We start from the raw sequence: 23,262 nt of genomic DNA on the forward strand, positions 1-23,262 counted from the left end.
TCCAAACTTCTCTTTTACCACACTGAAAACACCCCCCATCATTAAGTGTTCCCCTAGGTCACACTTGTACATAGTGGTCATGGAATCCTACAGTTCTCTCATGTATGACATGTCCTCCTAGAGCAATACTGGACTTTCCTGCTTGGCCTTCCCTGTGACTTGCACCTGGTTAGATGTTTGGAAGCAATGAAGGGTGTGGGAGGAATCTCAGGAAGAAACCAAATATCATTGTCTGACAACTTGTTCAAATGAAGTAATCACAAGGTGTCTAGGCAACAGAAGACTGTTTTTGCCCTCTTTAAAGGAAGACAGAGCTACTTATGACAACCAAGAGGATGCAAGATCATCTCTGAGTTCATAGTTCTCCCTCTTACCCACACAAATGTGTCTACATTAGATGTCAGAGTACTAGTCTTTCCCTATCAAAACACTGACGTCAAAAAAAAAAAAAATCCTGGTGAGGTTGCACATTCCATCACCTTTTCAGTTCTACTATCTTTATTACAAAATTCTGAACTGGAATTAGAGCATAACCTCTGTTGTCAAGAGACACAGTAACAGCAGCCCAGAGAACTCCATCTCAGAAGCGTGTCCAGAAGGCATTTTGAATAGAGTGTCTCTGAGGAGGTACCTAAATTAGATCCAACATATTCCCCTTTTCGTATATGCCTTGTTGTGAAATAGAAGAGGACTTCAAATAAAACTCTGCCAACTAAGATCTACTAAAGTGTGACCCTTGCAAGAGGAAAATCAGCTATGATCAATGATAAACTGCTTGAGATGGATAAATTCTGAATCTGAAAAAAAAAAAGTGATGTATATATGTCACTAGTGTTCATTGTGGAATTCACAGGATTCCATTCCCACATGGAGAAATAGATGATTCTTTTTCAAACTAAGTCCTTTTTTCTTTTTGTTAATTTTTTATTTTAAGTAGTCTCCATAGCCAACATGGGGCTTAAACTCATGACGCTGAGATCAAGAGCCCTATGTTCTCCTGACTGAGCCAGCCAGATGCCCCTCAAGCTAAGAGGTTTTAGTGTTCCTATTACAATAAACTTCACACAAACTTAGTGATTTTAATATAATTTAGTAATTTATAAGTAAAAATATGTTCAAAAAAACCAAAATACCCATGTTAAATATTCTCTATGGAGAAAAATACAAATAAGAAAATAGGTTGAAACTGAAAGATTCTTAGTGATCATGTAACTCAATACTGCAATGTTGATGGATGGTGACTAAAGGTGATATCCCTCTCTATTGCATAAATACAGTTTTTATCCAAATATCTTGGTCTCTCTCAAGTTACCCTCTTTTCTAGATTATATTAAAACTCACTAAGATAATTCATATCTGTGATGTAACTATTTCTGTTTCAAAGCCTAAAGACTCCTCTGAGTTTTAACATTCTTTATCAGTTGTTACATTCAAATTCCCTATTTCAACCTTTTGTTGCTTGTATACTTTACTTCTAGCCCACATGAATATATCTACTTAATTTGGGCTATCTGTGCTACAATCATAATAACCCAATAGTATAAACAAATTATTATAAATTGTATGACCAATGAAAAACCTAATGCTTCCCCTCAATTAGAAGTGATCATTGTAGAAGCAAAAAGTAGTTTTTACAAAAAGAATAATGTGAGTACCACCCCCACTATCAGAACCTTCCCAAGGTAAAAAGATTCCTTCAGAAAGGTGAATATTCACACTATGTTCTGCCACTGTTCTAGGAGGATCTAAATAAATATGAGAATTTGAAGTATGACCCCAAGAAATAGAAGGGAGATTACCTAACATATAGATTGTCCCTTAAAACATGAAGATTTTATAATTATTTGGATCTGGTGTTTTCTGCTTAGTCAACCAAGAAGAAATACCAAGTTGAAAGTACATGATCAGACATGATGTGACTGAAGTATCTAATACAAAGGAAGTCATATGAAGGAGGAATAGTCTGCCAGGCTGTGGATATAAGCATATAAAAGTATAACTGTAAACAGAGAACACCAGAAGTCAACATGAAGAAGAGCAGGGAAAACACTAGATCAAAACCACCGTGATGCTAGGCAGGCAAGAGAGGTAGAGACACAGCAGTGAACATCCCACGCATGTGTCTTGACATGGCAGTTTGTACCTGGTGCTGTCTCTTCTTGTACATGAAACTGACTCAACACTAACCAGTGTACATGCTCATTCTTGAAGGAATGAATTCCCATGCCCCCTGATTATGTTAATACCACAATAAAAAGATAACATTCTTAATAGACTTTTAGACAAATCCAAACTATGAAGAAAAATTTGAAACTCCCACTCATTTTTTGTCATCTGAAATCAACTTCTTTCTCCATAACTTCCTCATGGCATTTTTCACTTCTGCATTCCTCAATGTGTAAATCAGAGGATTGATCAAAGGTGTTCCAAGTGTATAAAACACAGCTATCATCTTATCCATGGGGAAGGTGGTTGCAGGGCGTGTGTATATAAATATGCAAGGACCAAAGAACAAGATGACCACAATGATGTGAGAGATGCAGGTGGAGAGGGCTTTTCTCCTCCCTTCAGCACTGTGGTTTCTCAGAGAATACAAGATGATAACATAGGAGCACAGCAGCATGACAAAACTCACTGTACAAATGGCCCCACTATTGGACACCAACAGTAGATTGATCACATAGGTGTCTGCACAGGCAAGTTTCAACAAGGGCTGCAAGTCACAAAAATAGTGATCAATCACATTGGGACCACAGAAAGGTAAACTCAAGGCAAGAAAAATCTGAGCTAAAGAATGCACACAGGACCCCACCCAGGCTATAGCCACCAGCACCTCACAGACCCGTCGACTCATGATGGTTGTGTAGTGCAGGGGCTTACAGATGGCCACGTAGCGGTCAGCAGCCATGAGGATTAGGATGAAAATCTCCAGGCAGCCAAAGAAATGGAATGAAAAGACTTGTATCATGCACTCACTGAAAGAGATAGTGGTTTTCTTCAAAAGGGCATCCACAATCATTCTAGGGGCTATGGAAGTACAAAAGCAGGTGTCAGATAAGGATAGGTGGAAAAGGAAAAAATACATTGGACTCCCTAGTGTCTGGCTGGTCTTGATAGTAGTAATAATCAAAAAGTTACCCAGCAACATCCCCAGATAGAAAAGTAAGAAAATGACAAACACAATTTTCTTTCTAAGAGGATCCTGGGTCAACCCAAGCAGAATGAACTCAGTCACATTATATAGCTGCATGATTTCATGAACGAGGAGAAGACTGAGTGTGAAGCTGTTGATCTGAAAAAAAGAAAGGAATTAATTCAAGGTGTGATGTGTGATTTTATGGAATATTTTAAGAAAAATAAATATTCCTCATCATGAATGTTTTAGGGGTGAGTTCTTACAAGTCACCTCAATAGTTTGTTCCTCCATTTATAATGGCCACATCATAAGGTCATTATGAATCTCAACAAATTTGTGAAGGTTATATCTTCCTAGAGTATACTTCAGGTACAATCTTGTAGCATTTAAATGATTCTGATTAATTCTGTCAATTCAATGAATATAAAGGTGAAAGATATGACTCCATTTTATTATTAATGTTATTATTTTTGCATATTTAATAAATCCTTGGGCCCATGTTTCGATGGTGTATCACTTGGCATTTTGGATATTTTGGCTGCCTTTCGAGGTTCATGATATAAATATAAAATCACACCCCACTTTCACCCCATAAAGAATGTCTTTATGCATATATTTATCACCCTATATTTGTTATACATAGTTATAGAAAATGTATATTTTTCATAATTATATAATACACCATCTTTCACTAAACATTTGTTCCCAGATATTACAGCTTGAAAAGAGGAACAAGAAATACTTATAGCTTCTAAATAAAATGCTATTACCTTGAAACACCCTTATAATACTTAGTATTTGACATACTCTAATGCAGATAAGTGAATGAATGTCTTTGATAGTTGATCATCTCAAATATCTGCATTTCTAATTTTATCCCTCCCACTTCTGGAAAGCACTCCTTAGAGGACCCAAAATCCCTGAGATTACATATAAATGAAAGAGGTTATTATTACTCAATAGCTCATGTTTTCAATAATCCAAATTTTAGCTTAAGCACTTTGGATCTGAGGTCATGTAGGGAGATGTCACCAGGCAGTTCATGCAGGACCAAATCACGACTGTAATCTCCACCAGAGTTTGTATGATCTAGGTAGTGAAAATCCCATATCCTCGTAACAGAACAAAGATTCAGAAGAGTGAGGTAGATATACTTTTAGACAAGAGGAATAGTAAATAGAACTGACTTGATTCAATTTTTTTCTATCCTGGCAAAGCCAATGATCATTCAACTTTGAAATTTTACACCTTCCAAATGAAGATTTCCTTTTTTCAAATTTGGAAAAAAAAGATTGCCACTGACTTCACTTCAAAGAACAAAATCTTTTCTCTAGATCTTTCTTGTCAAGATGGTGTTGAAAGGGACACTACATATGAGTAAAAGTATAAAAGTATAAACTGAAGTGTGGTGTATTTAAAAATAATTTGGAAGACTTACCAAATATTTAATCAACAGTTTAATCAATAATCTCCTTCCTTCCTGGAATGTCATTTCATTTCTACCTACTTCAATTGTCTCAAAACTTCAAGACCCAAATTCCAAGAACTCTTCTCTGGAGGCCTTCAATAATTACTCTGTGATAAAAGAAATTCTCACTCCTTTTCTCCATTGACATCCTTTATAGATTTTCTTATAACATTACATACCATGCTTAAATTCAATTATGTGTGTGCTTTCTTTAGCTTCTTTCTTGGAATAAGAATCTTTGAAAACTATTTATTCTCAGGATTTTATTCTCCATAGTTTCAACCTCAATGCCTTGTTCCATGTAGGTACTTAGTATTTTTTAATTAAAACTTATCAGTTACCTCTTAAATATAATATTTATCTGATGGTTTTAGTAATATTCTGATTACAGAACACTTTCATATCATTAAACTAATGCGGCCTTTTATCCACTATGTCTGGCAGACAGACAAATATTCCCATGATTTAAAAATCCAGGAAGTAAGTCAATTTTAAGCAATGTAGTAAAGATGGAGTAGAATATGTTGTATTCTGAAGAGCATCACAGAGACATGTAAGATTTGGGGACTCTGACACCCATAAAAATCATCATCTTAAACATTAGCATTTTTACATGAATCTTTAACCCATAAAGAATGCAAGGAGAGCCTTGACATTTTTCATATCTTCTTGCAACTGAGGCACGTTTATGTCCATGTCTTTGTGGATGACTACATGTCCATTTTTTCCAAAGACATGTTAACACTTTCATCTGGTTCTCCAAGGAATATGACATAAAAATGAGTTGCAATGATCTGGAGACAAATAGCACTAGTAAAATAGCATATCTTCTAATAAGTATTGTACTTACCTTGACTTTTCAAACAAGTTTAGCTAACTTTAGAATGGCTAAATTTGTCAGCACAGTAATGAACAAACTAAGTGTTGGATTTGGAGGCAGCAGAGAAGAGCCGAAAGAAAAGCACACAAAAAAAGTGGAGAATAGATGAAGGTGGAATATAGAGTGTCAGGTGGATATTCTATCCTAAAAATCTGTTTTACTGCAGTGGCCATGGTGAGAACCACTGCTTTCCTTAAGGGCTTTCTTCAACTACCTAACCCTCCCAGATTGGGTTACACTAGACTTCTATCTTTGGGAGAATCCCTGCACTCATTTCTATACAAAATCCACCATTCTCTGTGGGAAGGTTAAGAGGCTGTCCCCAGATTCTTTATCCCTTAAGGAAACAAACTTAGGGTTCCAGAAGGGAGGGGGGTGGGAGGATGGGTTAACCGGGTTATGGGTATTAAGGAGGGCACAGGTGGTGATGACCACTGGGTGTTATACCCAACTAATGAATCGTTAACCACTACATCAAAAACTGATGATGTACTATATGTTGGCTAATTGAACATAATAATAAATTTTTAAAAACCCTCACACATATATAGTACATTACCTTTCATTTTCATGATGTCGTATTGCCTCCACACTGCCATGTTTCCTCTGAACTTTCCATGAGAAGTAGTTATTCAGCTCTCAAACTAAATCTCAGATGTGTGTGAACTGCAAATTAAATTCTTACGATATTATTTTGGAAGAATAATAATTCCATACTCTAATGTACAACTATTATTTATTTTTTTTAGATTTATTTCTTTATTTTAGAGAAAGAGAAAGTGGGAGGGAGGGACAGAGGGAGAGAAAGGGAGACTCTCAAGCAGACTCTCCACTGAGCATAGAGCTGGATGTGGCGCCTCATCCCAGGACCCAAAGATCATGACCAGAGCTAAATCAAGAGTCAGTTGCTCAACCGCTGAGCTACCCAGGTGCCCCATGACTTTCTATTTAAAACTGTCACTTGGAGATGGGAAAGCTGGCATTCTCCAGAAGCTGTCAAGGTCACTGCCTCAATTGACCTTTTCTCTAATTTCTCACCAGGCATAAGCTCTTCCAACTTGAATATCCATACTGAGGACTTATCTTCCTCAGCTACCTTATGTAAAAAGCATTTGTGAACTTTCTACATTCTGTTACCTCAATAAACTATAAAAAAAAACCTTACAGCATGAAATTCATCCTTCCATCCCCATATAAGAATGGAAAGCCACACAAAGACTTTCACATACCTGGTACTCATAAAACACTTGCTGAGTTCAAAAGATTATTTTGTTCCAAAGCTTACATTTCATTTTATTTCTTTACTATATTAACAGTAAACTTTTGAAAAATAATCTCTTTTTTCCTGTTCCCTTCACAGAGGAAGTGGTTGCAATATAGTCACAAGACATATGGAAATATAATTTTTAAATATGTTGGATTATTCTGTAATGATGCCTCCTTGAGTACAAAGATGTAAGCAATCTGTCACTTACCTGTTAGAACACCATAAATTAATGCCAAATATTTCCATCCCTTTTTGAAAGCAGCCTTCCCATAGAACAAAAAATACCCTTTCTGTATCCCAGGGGGAATATTTTATTTTAAACATGTTATAAAATATTAGCACCCTAGAGAATACTATTCCCTAAAGTTGCCCTTTCTTTGTTAATCAGAAACATCCCAGATGTTGTAATACATTTAACTTTTGATTCATCCATTTAGCCTGCAGTAGAATAAGTTAACCCTCCTCAGACCCAAGAACCAAATACAGACAAGGGTTTGGTGGTAGAAGGTGCCTCGGGCTGCCAAAAGATACAGAGGAAAAAAGGAAAATACAAATGAATGGTGCTAGAGAACAGGAAGAAGAAAAAATAGTGTCCTTGGCAAAAAGAGGATATGGTTCTCCAAGAAACTACTCTGATCCCACCCAGTGCCCTAAGTTGATCTTCTGCACTTTAGGAGACAAGCTTCTCTAACTCTTGTAATTTATTCACAAGTACAATCCAAGGAAAGCAGTAGGGTGTCCTAAAACCAGGGGTTCTGTTCTGTGTGCTATAGCCAAGCCCCACCAAAGAACCAGATATGTAGCAACTAATCTGAGAATTAGTACATATACTGAATAGATATCTCATATTATTTCAAATTCATTTCCATTTGTTTCATTAACTAATATTAGTAAAATGACACTTGTTAAGGAATTCATTTTATTGAAATAATTTTAACTCACCCAATATTTATTAAATGCCTTTTATATTCTATCTCTTTATCACTTTATATAACTTTTATCTTTTCATTTTCATAAATATCCCATGAAATAGGTATTAACAATGACATTTCATATAAAAAAAAAAACAACTAAAACTCATGAAACTTAAACAGCTTGTCAGTTTTCACATTTAGTAATTTCAGTGTGGAGATCTATGTTAATGATTCTCTTTTAATAGTTTTTCCTCATTCCCCCCTTTTTCCTGACTAGCCTAAATTGAAAGCCAGGAAGTACTAGAAAGTGATGATGAAGGAAATTTCTGATAGCTAGCAATCATATCTCAGGTTGAGGAGTTTAGAATTAATAGTAAAGCAATGAGAATAGCTTGAAACACAGGTAGGTAGCCATAGAATACACGAGTGAAAATGTTCAGTGGACACTTGGATTTTTTTTTTAAGTTAGGACTATAGAACTAGATTTTGATATTACTACTTGTAAATGATAGTTTAAATCAAGAAATTGGGTGAGGTCACTCCACACCCCTCCCCCCAGATATCAGGTAGATAGTGTGGAGCCAACAACAAAATGTAGGGTTACATCAACATTTAAAAGAATACCTGAAGATTCTTAAGAAGCACATTCAAAGAATCATGAGTAAAATGAGAAGAGGACAGTGATTTGGAACCCAAAGGAGTAGACTTTCAGGAATAAGTGAATTTTCTGCATAAGAAGGCCCCCTGAGCATTAGTGCTGAAAACACAGATGCATGCAAATTCTGATTGAAATGATCAGTTACTAGGAAATTAAAAATCAGAAAATTTTGCATGTGAACCAGAAACCAAGAATTCTGATTTTATTCCTCAAAATCTTCACAAGTTCCATAAACTTTAAATACTCACTGAGGGTGGGGATTACCACTATCTTGTTCTCCACCATATCTACTAGTAAGCATTTATAAAAAGCAGTTCACATTAGGCATTAAGTTATCTATTGGTTACTAAGTGAATGAATGAATTAAACAAGTAAACCAAATTGAAAAAATGTTTAAATGATAATTTATAATTACTTCTAAATAATTACCCACATGATGGTAGATGAAATAAGTTGAAGAGATTCTTTCTGAACTACTCTAAAACTACTAATTTAGAAAGACAGCAGATTGAAGTGAGGTCAGGTTTTGGGTGACAACTAATTTTCCTCTAGGAGTCCCTCCAGTGATATGCCTCAGTAGCACTTAGTGTCAATAGCACTGAGACACTGAATCTCATTAAACATCAAATAGGACCTTGAAAATGTTAGGTTGTGCTCATAATAGAGTGTGACATTTTTCATGAAGTGGTGTAGAATGTAGCATCAGTAAGGAGGACCTTTGGTGGATATTTGCTGTTTTGATGAAACATAATCTTAACACTTCAGCAGATACACTTGCCTGCCTCATAAAGATGTTAAAGATGAGTGATAAAAACTGTCTCAGTGAGCCCTGATTGATTTTGCCTGAAAGGAGTTTGTCTTCCTTCTTTGAATGAACCTTGATTTTCCTCGGGAGACCCACAAATTCTCCATTTTCAGTATGAGTTATGAGTTGTGTTATGACCCAAGGGTGGGAATATGATTCCTGTGTGGTCAATCAGAAAGCATTTCCCCCAGTTGTAATGATTAGGTCAGGGATCTATTAGCAAATGTAAATGATGTAAACTCAAAACTTTTGTTTGGACTCTTGAAAAAAGTCATTATTTTTTTTTTTTCCTAATGGAGTTTCTGGAGTAGAGACCCAGAACTCTTGCCTATGATCTTGCTGTAAGTGGAAAGAGCCTGATCTAGAATGGAGCCAACACAAAAGGAAGCAGAGCCAGCAGACAAGCAGAAGAAACCCATTCTTATCATAAAATTTTAACTGTAGAATCCACCCATTCCAACTATTTTACCGTCTTGTATTTTATCCATTTTATATTACTGGGGGTTTTTTTGCACTAATTTAAATAATATAACAAATACTTGTAAACTTAACTCTATCCCAAGAACTAAAATACTACCAATAATTAAAACCATTTTAGCTCTTCCTTATCTTGTCCCCTGCTTAAACTTAAAGGTAACCAATATCCTGACTTTTGAATGTATAACTACCTTTCTTCCTAAAAATAAAATATCTTTATCATATATATATATATATATAGGTTGGGTTTTCCTAGTTTTGAATTTTAAAGAATGTAGCACACTATATGCAGACCTCTAGGAAGTGCTTTTATTTTTTCATTCAACATTATGTATGTTACCAAGATTTACATCGGTTTTTAAATATAGTTGTATTATTTTTACTGTCATAACATACTCTAGTGTATGATTATTTCAAAATGTGTTTACCCATTATCCTGTCAATGAATATTTGTCTACTATGAACAATAACTATTAACATTTATAAGCATGCCTCTTACAAATGTAATTGGTGGGTAGCAGGATGTGGCAATATTCAGCTTTACAAGATAATATAATAAATTTCCACAAGGGGTCCAGGAAATGCAACAGAACTATGTTCAAAAAAAGAAGAGACTAGAATATTTATAAACAGATCTAATACTTCCACTTGATGAATGAAGATATTTTCTATTTTGCTGTTGATGTTTTAATTAAAAACATGGATAGGTTTGTAATCAAAAACAGTCTGGGTCTATATTTTTCACTATCAGCTAAAAATTGTCAGTTGTTAGCAATGTAATGGTTCAGAAGATAGCTACACTTGTGGTGAACACAGCATAATGTATAAAATTTTTAAATCACTAAGTTGTACACCTGAAATTAACATTGTGTGTTAATTATACTCAAATTTTAAAATTGCCAATTCTTAGCCACTTTATCTGTGTCATATTTAGAATAAAATTTTTGAGCACTAAAATAGACTGATGTCCTGTGAATGGAAGAAAAGTTTCTATGAAGCAGAAAACATTTCCTTATTTATTAAATATTATTAGTATTATTAGAATATGTGATCTAGAAAGTTAGATTTGAGGTATATGCTTGCACTTCTATTAACAGAAGCATATGTATACAAATAATTCCATCTACTCCTACATACTTATATTAATTGAAGATGACTTACAGAGGTTAGGCAAAGCATGGTAATGAATTAGAGAATTGCATGATAGCATAAAGTTCTTTGTTTCCTAGAATATAGCCTGGGATCAAAAGCCTGGTCAAGTAGAATAAGATCTTCTGTTTGGAAAATGATAATGAAAAGCATCATCTTTACTGTCTTATTGATAGGTTACAGAGCTCTATAAATAGATGACCTTCCAGAACCTTGAGTCCTAAGGGGACCTCATACTTCCTAATAGACTGCCTGCCAGTACTTTAGCTTCTTAAAAGAACTTCTTAAAAGTGAAGAACTCAAAAAGATAGAAAAATTAAAATAGATTTACCTTCATCTTATTTCGTAATTTAAAAACCCAATTTGAAGAGGTAGTGGAGGGAGATGAATAGGTGAAGCACTGAGAATCTTTCGGGCAATAAAAAAAAATCTGTATGACACTATAATGATGGATACATGTCATTATTATACATTTGTCTAAACCCACAGAATGTACAATGAAGGTAGGGTCCAGAATGAACCCTAAGGTGAACTATGGAATGTGGGTGATTATGATGTGTCTGTGTAAGTTCAACTGAAACAAATATATAACTTTGGTGGGGGATGTTGATAATGAGGAGGCTGTGCGTATGTGAGGGCAGTCAATACATGGGAAATTTCTATGCCTTCCTCTCAATTTTTCTGTGAACATAACAGTGTTATAAAAAATAAAGTCTTCAATGAAATGATTTACTAGCTGATGTATAGACTTTTATATGTTTTCTTGCCAGGTTTTTTCCTGCGGTATAATTTCTTGGGGTCATGATCTATCCTGAAGCTATGACAACGATGTTTTCTTTAGGTCAGCCTTACTTACAGATGCCTCGAAACTCCAGCCCCTGCCTTTGGCTCATGATGCAGGGAAGAAAAAAGTGGATTCCCTGAGGTACACAGCAAACTGTGGTCAATAACTCCTTCCAACATGGGCTCTTGGTCTCCAAGTCTGATGCAATCCTTTAATTATCGGAATGTGTGGTGTCAAAACCATTTCCACACTAACAGACACTTTTGTTTATCAACTCCCCAGTGACAACTGCTTCCAGCAGCCAGTGGTTTCTTGGCAGGAAGCTTCAGGGCTAAATCCTACTACTGAGCTACAGAAAAAAGTTCCTACAAGCATGCCCCAATTCCCCCAACGTAATGAAATATCCTCTGAAGACATTACATCAGCCACCTTGAATGATGTTTCTGTCTCCAGTACCCTGCCCAGTCATGAACTGCAGCTGAGGCCTCCTGTCTGTCTCCCATCCATGAGCTCATGCCAACTCCCTGCCTTTACTCAGAACATCTTCCTGAGATCACTCTTTTACTGCTTCATATCACTCAGAGCATGGGCCCAGTACCATCTACACAATCAAGACTTGTGCGATCCATTGAAGTGTCCACTGTTTACACACATGGTACCTAAGTGTACCTTGATAATCATTGTTCCTCAAATTTGCAGAAGACTTTTAAATAGGGATGCTCTGAAGCTCAGCTTCAGCCTTGGTATTCAGCCAAAATAATTTATCAGTTTAGACTTCAGCATTTGAAAGTTCTAGAGACAAAGGCCTGCATCAGTGTCATTTCTGGTTGTCTCTTCCCTTCAGGGAATGGCTGCATAGGTTACCACTGTGTCCAATCTGCCTAATGGTACAATTACAGATTAGTTGTGGCATTCAGATTCATTGTTATTATATGAATATTTACTTTCAAATATTAATATTTACTTTCAAATATTAATGAACATTCAAGTGTGACTTGGAGGAAATACCTCCTTATTTGTTTTATTTTTTTCACTTTGGTTTTCTTGTGGATTTGAAACATTTTGGATAGGATTTGGATCATCATTCTTATAATACCAATAATCAGAATACTAACCTCGTTCCCAAAATGTGAACACACACATGATAGCCACAGCTGCAATTGACAGCAAATCACTTCAGGAACAGGCACAAATTGGATCACAAAGCAAATGAAATTGCCCAAGTTCCTTTTCCATTTTTTTAACCTACTGCCTCATTGATAAAGAAAGGAATCCTATTTTTGATTCTTGCCTCAAACTAATTAGCAAAATTATCGAATAGGGCTAGCACAGTCCTGTAATATTTAAATTATAATATTTAATTCTGAAATGTTTAAATCTCTTAAAGAATGAAATTTATCTTTTAGAAATATTTTTACTTTTTGTTTCGTTTGGACATTTGTAGAGAATCATGACCACTGAAAAGGGTCTTGATGAATTCCTCCAATGAGACATTGAAGAAAGTTTCCAACACAGGGCAGAAAGGAGGAAGAAAAGAAAGAAATGTTAAGATGCAGGATACTTGGTCAAGTTAGAAAATACAGTCTTTTAAAGGAAAATCATTTCTTCCAGAAACCATCTGGGGATAAAAAATGCTCTAGGTAACATCTGGTACACAAAGATCGCCAAAATGATCTCTCTGGATGGCTTCCCATCAGAGACTGCTACAACAGAAAGTGACCTGTGGTTCCCAATGACTGAAAGAAGACTGAAGAATTAACAAATGCCAAGGTTTCTATTTTTTCTATGTTTTGATAAACTCGGAACATAAAAAGTATAATGAACAGTTAAATTCTCAAACACATTGGACCATGGGAAGCTGAGCTCTTCTGAGAACACAAGGCTGGACTTTCTCACTCATTTGTATCATTCCACAAATACTCCTAAGACTAGAAGAGATTCCCAAAATATAAAGCACAGGTCCTTCTCTTCCCTGTATTTTTATGAAAATTACCACTTTTACTGTCCTTTTTTTTTTTTCCTTCTCACTTCTCTTCAATCCTTAAATTTCCTCTCTGCTAATCTTGTTAGGAAAGCTTCTCACTTCCAGCTGCCCTTGCATCGTTATTAGAAAAGCCTTCTCATGTGGTATATATATACAATGGAATATTATGCAGCCATCAAAAGGAATGAGATCTTGCCATTTGCAATGACATGGTTGGAACTGGAGGGTATTATGTTGAGCGAAATAAGTCAAAAAGAGAAAGACATGTATCATATGACCTCACTGATATGAGGAATTCTTAATCGCAGGAAACAAACTGAGGGTTGCTGGAGTGGGGGGTGGGGTGGGAGGGATGGGGTGACTGGGTGATAGACACTGGGGAGGGTATGTGCTCTGGTAAGCGCTGTGAATTGTGCAAGACTGTTGAATCTCAGATCTGTACCTCTGAAACAAATAATGCAATATATGTTAAGAAAAAAAAAGAAGAAGAAGGTAGCAGGAGGGGAAGAATGTAGCAGGGGAAATCGGAGGGGTAGACGAACCATGAGAGACGATGGACTCTGAAAAACAAACTGAGGGTTCTAGAGGGGAGGGGAATGGGAGGTTGGGTTAGCCTGGTGGTGGGTATTGAGGAGAGCACATTCTGCATGGAGCACTGGGTGTTGTGCACAAACAATGAATCATGGAACACTTCATCTAAAACTAATGATGTAATGTATGGGGATTAACATAAGAATAAAAAAAAAATACTTCTATTCAGTCTTTCCTCATTCCACGAAACTATACTCCAGTGATCAGGGACCTAAAACAGAAATGTATTCCTGTAGAACACATGGAAGTCTAACAATATATGCAGAACCAGCCCATTGTAATAGCTTTGCTCTTTCTTTCACCTTTGGTCTGCTTTCTGACCACTGGACCACAGGAATGAGCACTAGTTTGCAAAATATTTCCAGTAATCTCCAGAAATATTTGAATATTTCTCTTTCCAGAGCACAGTTGTCCTGGCAAATGGTCTCAGATGCCTTAGAGAAAGGTTAGGATGAAGATATACACCCTTTATTCATGGTACTATCACAGACTATTCAAGGATACCTAATGATTCCTTCATTCAAAAAATTCTAGCTTTAGAAATTATTCACATATGGTGATTCAATAAGGAACTATGACCTTCCTGAACTGAATTATGGTAATTTAACTCAGGCCTTTATTCACCAAATCTAGATTATTTATCATCATCATCATCATCATAAGTCTGCTTGAGCTGTCATAATAAAATACTACAGACTGGGAGGGTTAAACAGACATTGATTTTTTCCCACAGTCCTGGAGGCTGGAAGTCCAAGATCAAGGTAGCAACAGGGCTGGTTTCTGGTGAAGCCTCTTTTCTGGGCTTGTAGATGGTCCATCTTCTCACGCTGTCCTCACATGGCCTCTCCTCTCTGCACACATTTGAGAAAGAGAATTCTAATGTCCCTTCCTCTCCTTATAAGGACACCAGTTCTATCACTTTAGGGCCTCTCTCTTATGATCTCAAGGAGTAACAGTTGTTCTAGTTCCCACTGTTCAAGACTTGAAAGTCTAGGTACAAGGCACGTGAGTAAAGAAACTTTTCAGATGACCTCAAGCTCAGCCAATTTCTGTCTGCAACCTCACGAGAGGCCCTAAAGCAGAAGTAACCCTCAGAAATGCTCCCAAATTCCTGACCCACTGAAACCATCTGAAATGATAAAGTGATTGCTGGTATTTTCAGCTACTAAATATTGGGATGATTTTTTATATTGCAATAGTATCTGAAACATTGCAGCACTTTAGATACTGTATTATTATTCATGGATCAACTAACTGAACAATATAGAAAGCTAAGAAATAGAAGAACAGATATTTTATATATGAAAGTACAGGTGTTGCAGGGTAGTGGGAAATTCAATGGTTTTCAATAAATGTGCTGGGAAAATTTATTCTTATGATAAAAAGGAAAGTATATTTCTACTTCACACCATACCTGAAAATTTATATCCTATATGGGTTAAAGATGTAAATGTAAGAAGCAAAACTTTAAAACTTTTTTTAATTATATTTTTTAAATCAGGACAGGGAAGGACTTTAAGAAGTATATGCACAGATCTTTCATTCTGAGTCCAGCTTCCCCATCTCTGCATAACAGCTTAGGTGGTAAATCCTTGATCCCAACTGCGTTCACACCAGTATCCATGTGTCAGCTCCTCCAATTCTGGTCATTTTGAAATATTTAATCCACTGTATTGGATTTCTTTCTAATTAAGATATCTAGATTACCTTTTATCTCCTTCATTAAAGAATAAACAAAACTTCATGGCTGGCACTTATTCAATACATTTTAAATAAGTGGAAGCATTAATATTGCTAAATACACTAACTGGATCCAATTATAAATCAAAAGAAGGATGAGGACAAGGAATACCAATTTCATATCCAATCTGTGTTGTGAGTTGACCTCTCAACAAGGTAATGTGTAATGCCAGGGCCTTCAAAAATGATCTTTGTAATACAATTATCAACCTCCAAAATTTTTATAGAGAAATTGTAAAGAGAGAAGTCACCTTTGACTTATTACTTAAGTCAAGAACACAAAGTTTACACAGACAATGAGAAAGGCAGTCATATGTAAAACAAAACATATTCCCAAAATGTTTAACATTTATTACAACTTTTAAAAAAAGTATACCCAGAGAGTTTAATTTAATGTAGGTAGACTCTGATGCTCTACTGTGATATGAGAGACTTAAATATGTATTTCAACTACCAGAAGAGGTCATTTGATCTAGATACACACAATGAGTTGAACAATTTAATTTTTCTGTCCAAAACTTAATTAGGACATACAAAATCAGCCATATGCTACCATCACAGTATAAAGCTAATAAAGTTCACTTCTCATAGATCTATCCTCAACTATGAACATGTGCTGTGAAATGTCAAATTAATTAATTTGACCAGGACATTTATTTTTACTGTTAAAGTATTTTTTAACAATGTGAATTTTTAATTTTAAAATTTCACTCTCTTGGACTAAAAGGGAATAAGTTCTATTAGGCAATATTTTTATGAATCATGGAGGTACCATACCCCACAAACAAGAACTTGAAATAAAATGAAAAAATTGTTACCCACTGAAGAATCTTAACACAGTATGATTACATATATTAGGGATTAAATTTACACAATTCTCTTACCCTCTAAGGGTTATAACATACTCCATTTAGATAAAGATTAATTTATATAGCTGCTTCAGAATAAATAGGCTAACCCAAAGGATATAATTTTTAAGATGTAATCACTGATAGTGAAAGTAGTCTTTGATTCTGTGAAAGAATGAATATCATATTCTGCATGAGCAATACAACCCTCTGCCAACTAAGGTCACATTTTTACTCCAAAGTTTCCGTATGGCATTTTTTATTTCTGCATTTCTCAGGGTGTAGATTAAGGGGTTCAGCATGGGAGTTATGAATGTTAAAACCACAGTCATGAATTTATCAATGGGAAAGGTAGAATTAGGCCTTGCATACAGGAAGATACAGGGAACAAAGAATAAAATGACCATAGTTATATGGGATGCACAGGTGTGGAAGGCTTTGTGTTTCCCGTCCAAACCATGAGTCTTAAGGGAGTGGAATATGACCCCATAGGAAACTATGAGAATGAAGAAGATGCCAGTGCAAATGGCTCCTCCATTAGCTAACATAGAAATTCCAATGAGGTAGGTACTGGTGCAAGCAAGTTTCAATAAGGGATACATATCACACACAAAGTTGTCAATGACATTGGGGCCACAGAAAGGGAGCTGATAAATAAAGAGAAATTGAACCAATGAGTGCAGAAAGCCTCCAATCCAGGCCACCAGCAGCATAAGAACACATGCTCTCCGATTCATGATGATTAGATAATGAAGTGGTTTACAGATGGCTACATATCGGTCATAGGCCATCACCACCAGAAGAATGACTTCAGCACCTGCAAATAAGTGATCTAGAAAGACTTGAGTCATACAAGCCTGGAAGGAAATAGTCTTCTTCTCATATAGCAAGTCTACAATCATCTTGGGAGCAATGACAGTAGAATAGATAGCATCTATAAATGATAAATAAGCTAGAAAAAAGTACATGGGAGAATCCAGTAACGGGCTGGCCATAATGGTTACCACGATAAGCAGATTGCCCGCTATTGTCACAATGTAGATGAGTAAGAATGGGACAAACAGAACTTTTTGCCCTTCAGGGTCCTGTGTGAGCCCCAGGAGAACAAACTCTGTCACATTGTTTCTATTTCCCATATATTCTTTGGAAGGCATCGAACTCAGGTGTCAGAGGCTGCAAACAAAAGGGCCATAATGAATTTGAGAGGATCTCAAGCTTTATGTCAAAACCGGCTGCCTGGCTCAACCACGTTTGCCCCACAGGGCCTCACACAGGGTGACTTTCTAGAAAATGAGAGTTTAGAATCTCCACCCACAGTTTCTGCTTTCATTTCCACAAATTTCTTGCATCGACTACAATGAGGAAACCAGTTTTCCACCTGGGAGGTACATGTGAGTGGGCATGCCAAACAAGGAAGCAGCTGTCTCCAAAATCTTGCTCACAGAGACTTCATTTTCTACTTTATATGTCATTTCTCCTTTTCTTGAATGCTTTTGGCCTTCTGAGATTGACCATGAAAACAATCTCATCTCTAATAGCCTTATTTACATAATAATACCTAGTGCATGGAGCATAAAATGATAACCTGACACTTATAGATAACTGCCTCTCTGAGTTACTTCACTATGAGTTCCAAATATTGAAAAATATGTCACCTGCAGCAGTGAAAGAATCAGACACACCATGAGTGCCCCTTAAGTGCTTATTAAACTTTATTTAATTCAGCTGAATTTTAAACATGTAAGAAACCCACTGAGAAGAGATAAGTATATTAAATTATTCCCTGGGGTGCCTGGGTGGCTCAGTCAGTTAAGCGTCTACCATCAGCCCAGGTCACGATCCCAGAGTCCTGGGATCCAGTCCCACATCCAGCTCCCTGCTCAGTGGGGAGTCTGCTTCTCCCTCTCCCACTCTCCCTGCTTGAGCTCTCTCTCTCTCTCCCTCTCTTTCTCTCTCTCTCTCTCTCTCTAATAAATAAAATCTTTAAAAAAATAAAAATAAATTCTTCCCACTCATGAAAGTACAATGAAAACAACATTTTGTTTGAAAATACACACACATATGCACACAAATGAAATTGGCATTTATTACAACCTAGGTTATAGAGGAGAAAAATTGATAGTACAAATCTAAGTAAATGGGTACTACATAGACATTTTCCCTACTTTCCAAAACTGTTTAGAATTGATTATTGCTAACTGTAGCTCAATTCAGAATGCCAACATAAAGATTTTAGACAGAATCATGGTATAGTAGAAAGAATTCTATTCTAAAAATATCAAAATGTTAATTGATTTTGTTCAGTCATCTTGGGAAAATCATGTCCCAACTCATGTTCTTATTGGAAAGGTTATAATCTTCCCAGATGTATGAATTTCTGAATTCCAGTCACTGAAAATTTTATCTTAAATGACATGCAAGCACTTGCTGGTAGACCATCTTTATAATAATCAGGGTGAATTAGCAAGTGTTAAAGGTTATTTGATTATTAAATTGATAAATAGATTACACCAGATATTTTGTTCATATTGTTAGTTCTTGATTATCTGAGTCTGTATGGAATATAAGATATTCCTTCTCACTTGAGGAAAATAAATTATCCATGAGACCTATCAGATACAATCCAGGGCCAATTGTATATGTAATGTGTGCAACTTTGTTTTGGCAGAATTATTTTAAATGTGCTCCATTATAACATCTACATTTGTAAACCATCATTTGTGAAGGAAAGGAGATTCTTTTATCCTTTTTGCTTCTAGACAAGCCAATTTGTACTCAAAAACAGAGGGAGAATAAAAATGTAGGAAAGAGAAAATAAAAGAAAACAGAAAAGGCAGATAGGAATCAGCAAAGACCATAAACTGAATGAAATAGGCTTTGAAATTGATCAAGTTTGGTTTGGGGGAACTGAATTGGAAGTAGAGGAATTTCAGATTTCCTGAGCTTTCAATCCAGAGTTAGACCAGAGGGTAACCTAGGATCAGTACCATGACTCGCCCTTCAGAATTTTTATGTTTCCAGAAAACCAAGACCTGAACCTTAAGATATATCAGAAGAGACCAGCTGCTTAAAGGAGTTCCATCTTTGGGCCTTCCAGCAGTTCATCACATACATACATACATAAATATCTTCATTCACAGTTATGAAGCTATGTCTGCATTTTTAATGGCAAATACTCACAATGCATAGGGGTTGTCTGAGCATTCAAGAGTTAACTTCCAGTATGAGGGTCCAACTCCTTGCCCTGTAGCACTCATTTATTTATAGCTGTGTTTTCCCCAGTCATCTGTTAGATCTGCCAAGAGAGTAAACACTTTTGGGGCGCCTGGGTGGCTCAGTGGGTTAAACGACTGCCTTCGGCTCAGGTCATGATCCTGGAGTCCCGGGATCGAGTTCTGCATCAGGCTCCCTGCTCAGCAGGGAGTCTGCTTCTCCCTCTGACCCTCCCCCCTCTCATGTGCGCCCCCTCTCATGTGCTCTCTCTCTCTCTCTCATTCTCTCTCCTTCAAATAAATAAATAAAATCTTTAAAAAAAAAAGAGAGTAAACACTGTTTAGTAATGGTATCACCAAAATCTATATGTGTGCTCTATGCATTTTAAGGGATCAATAAATATTTGACTATTAAAAATGTGCTTATGAACATAATTAATCCTGAATTATTATGAACATAATTATTGAAAACTAGTGATTTGCCTCAGAATGATACAAAATTCTATACTTTGCCAGTACAGTATTTTATTAAAAATAAATATATCTGCTTCCAACATTTGTGAGATACTTCAAATTTCTTAACACATTCAATGAGAACAAATAAATCACTAAGGAATGCTCCAAAAACTTAAATCTATGATAACTATCCCACAATGAGAATTAAAATAAGATAAATTAAGATCTACTCTATGCCAAATTCAACAACATAAGGCAGAAAAACAACCCAGGCATATGGCATGCAAGGTGTAAAACACTGGGAGAGACTTTCAGATCAGCAGAATACTGGAAATTATAGACTCTGAAATTTTGAATTTCAGTCCAGATCTTTTTGAAACATATGATCACAATACATATCTGAATGTTTCTATTTAATAGTCTGTATAGGTAAATCTGTTCCCCACATAAGTGCTTTTTTTAATGATTGAAGCAGTGACCATAAAAATGATGCAGCAAAAATTTTGAGGTCCTATTAAACACCTAATCAGATCACCAGATAAAAAACAAAGATACATTTTAGGGGGCACCTGAGTGGATCAGTCAGTTAAGCATCTGCCTTCAGCTCAGGTCATCATCCCAGGGGAGACTCCCTGCTCAGTGGGGAGCCTGCTTCTCCCTCTCCCTCACACCCTCCCCCAACACCTCCATGCCCCTTTGCTCTCCCTCAACCTTGTGCTTGCCCTCTTGTGCTCACCCACTGGTGCTTGTGGGCTCATGTGCTCTCTCTCAAATAAACAAATAAAATCTTTTTTAAAAAATTAAAAATTTTAAAAAGATACATCTTAAAAAACTATCACATTTTCCAAGTCAGTTACTTTATAGTGAAGGAAAAATGCTACCTCTAAAACCTGAATGTGGTTGAACAGATTTTGGGGACAAACAGGGTAACAACAATCAGAGAGGGTGGATTGCCTATCCCAAATATAGTCTTTGTGAGTTTTGTTTTGTTTTGTTTTATAATTTTGCAGGGGTGGCCCTAGATACCCACAGTGTACTTTATAAGAACTCAGGTTCTATATTCTGGTTTGGAATCTAAGCCTCAGAATCTATACTTACCAACTGTGTGACCTTGGGTAAACTACTCACATTATCTGCATAATGAAACATAATGGCATCTAACACATAGGATGGTTTTAAAGATTAAATACAATAATCCAAATAAAGCTCTCCAAAAACTATCTGACAGGTAATAAGCACTAAATAAATTCAGGTTATTATTTACCTTTATTTGTTTCCCCATGTAACTTTAGTGCCACATCTCTATAATTAGTTTTACATGAGTTTACATGAGTCACTATCTTCTCTCATAACACAAAGGGACATTCCCTGAGGGATGGATGGATTGACTGGGTCATTGTCATATACAATTACAGAAGCTGTCCTTTCTTTATGCTTCACATCACTGTGTGTAAATGCCCTGTCTCTTTCTCCACATCTCATTCTCCTCTTTGCAATGTATCGTTAAATCTAAATTCAATCAAAGGGGTCTTCATTTTAAAAATAAGAGGTCAACTGGGTGCATAATACAATGTGTCCATTCTATTCATAATATTTTAAGACCCGAAAAATAAGAAAATATCCATGTAATTAACCCATAGGCGGACATAGATACTGGCATTTTCTTTAAGATTCTATAGATCTCATATCTAATAAAATTCATGTATTCCATTTTCACAGACACTAAAATTCACTTTCTAATAAGGTATACATATTATAGGTCAATGAATCTAACAAGTAACTAAATTTCTCTGACCTCAACTTTCCACACTGTAAGTTTTAAATTTCCCTTTGTAATAAAGGTTATTAATTTAAATATCAAACTGTTATTTGAGGTATATACACACAAGAATAGAAAGCAGAGATTCAAACTGTCATTTGTACACCAATGTTCATAGCAGCATTATTCACAATAGCCATAAGGTAGAAACAATCCAAATGTCCAAAAACTAATGAATGCATATAGTGTGGTATGTATAAGACAATGGAATAATATTCAACCTTAAAAAGGAAAGAAAGTCTGATACATGCTATAACACGGATAAAGCTTGAAGACACTATGCTAGGTGCAATAAGACAGACATAAAAGGGAAACTATTTATAGTTTCCCTTTTATAAGGTATATATAGTCATAAATAAACAGTCATATTCACAGTATAGCAATGTTTACCAGGGGCCAGGGGAAGGAGGAAATGGGGTGTTATTGTTTAATGGGTGCAGAGTTTCAGTTTGGGATGATGATAAAAGGTCTGGAGATGGATGGTGGTGATGAATAGACAATAATTAATTATGTATATTTTACCTTAATAAAAAAATACCAACAAAATAAAATGTCCACACAGGTCCAAACATTTAAAGATACTATATACAAAGTAACAATTTATAAAGGGCTATAGTAATCCTTACTACTATCCAATATATTAAGATACAAACTAAGTAATTGTTGGATTCTTCAAATTATATAAAGCAATCTTAAAAAGTTATTTTGAAGACCATATATATGTCAGGTTTACTGCTATGATGTGATTTATTTTTCTCAGTATATATTTAAGTAGTTCTAATATAAAATATTGGAGAAAATTACTGCCACTGTACTTATTCCAATAATATTTTATAAAATAGAGAAAATGCATGTACTTACTATCTTATTCCTGGAGTATCTGGCATAAATATTTTAGATCAAATGGTAAACCTGTTCCTTAAGAAAGACACATAATTTATTACAAGTAAGTCTATTTTGCCCTATTCTCATAGCAGTGAAGAATTTTTCTGAGTATGTTACCTGGTTTTTCTGTTTCCTCTTTGGTCACTTGTTCCAAATCCACACTTCTGAAATTCTATTTTTGGTCCTGGG

General features: G+C 35.8%; 2 protein-coding genes across 2 annotated transcripts; both read right to left on the reverse strand.

Annotated features, from left to right (window-relative positions):
- Positions 1-2,320: 2,320 nt before the first annotated feature.
- Positions 2,321-3,250, reverse strand: LOC123856421 (olfactory receptor 4C16-like). The gene has a single exon (XM_045892624.1). It carries the CDS (start codon positions 3,248-3,250, stop codon positions 2,321-2,323), a length of 930 nt encoding a protein of 309 aa, XP_045748580.1.
- A 13,633-nt stretch (positions 3,251-16,883) lies between these two features.
- Positions 16,884-17,882, reverse strand: LOC123856423 (olfactory receptor 4A15-like). The gene has a single exon (XM_045892625.1). The coding sequence runs from the start codon at positions 17,853-17,855 to the stop codon at positions 16,884-16,886; it is 972 nt and encodes a 323-aa protein (XP_045748581.1). The 5' UTR covers positions 17,856-17,882.
- Positions 17,883-23,262: the final 5,380 nt, after the last annotated feature.

This window comes from Mirounga angustirostris, unplaced genomic scaffold, assembly GCF_029215605.1.
Source record: "Mirounga angustirostris isolate CCGP_5_RB_7025 unplaced genomic scaffold, mMirAng1.0.hap1 SCAF_13, whole genome shotgun sequence".
NCBI lineage: Eukaryota > Metazoa > Chordata > Mammalia > Carnivora > Phocidae > Mirounga > Mirounga angustirostris.

Bases quoted from the DNA above. Each gene is read 5' to 3' on its own strand.
- LOC123856423 (XM_045892625.1), bottom strand. From the start codon at position 17,855: ATGCCTTCCAAAGAATATATGGGAAATAGAAACAATGTGACAGAGTTT.
- LOC123856421 (XM_045892624.1), bottom strand. From the start codon at position 3,250: ATGCAGCTATATAATGTGACTGAGTTCATTCTGCTTGGGTTGACCCAG.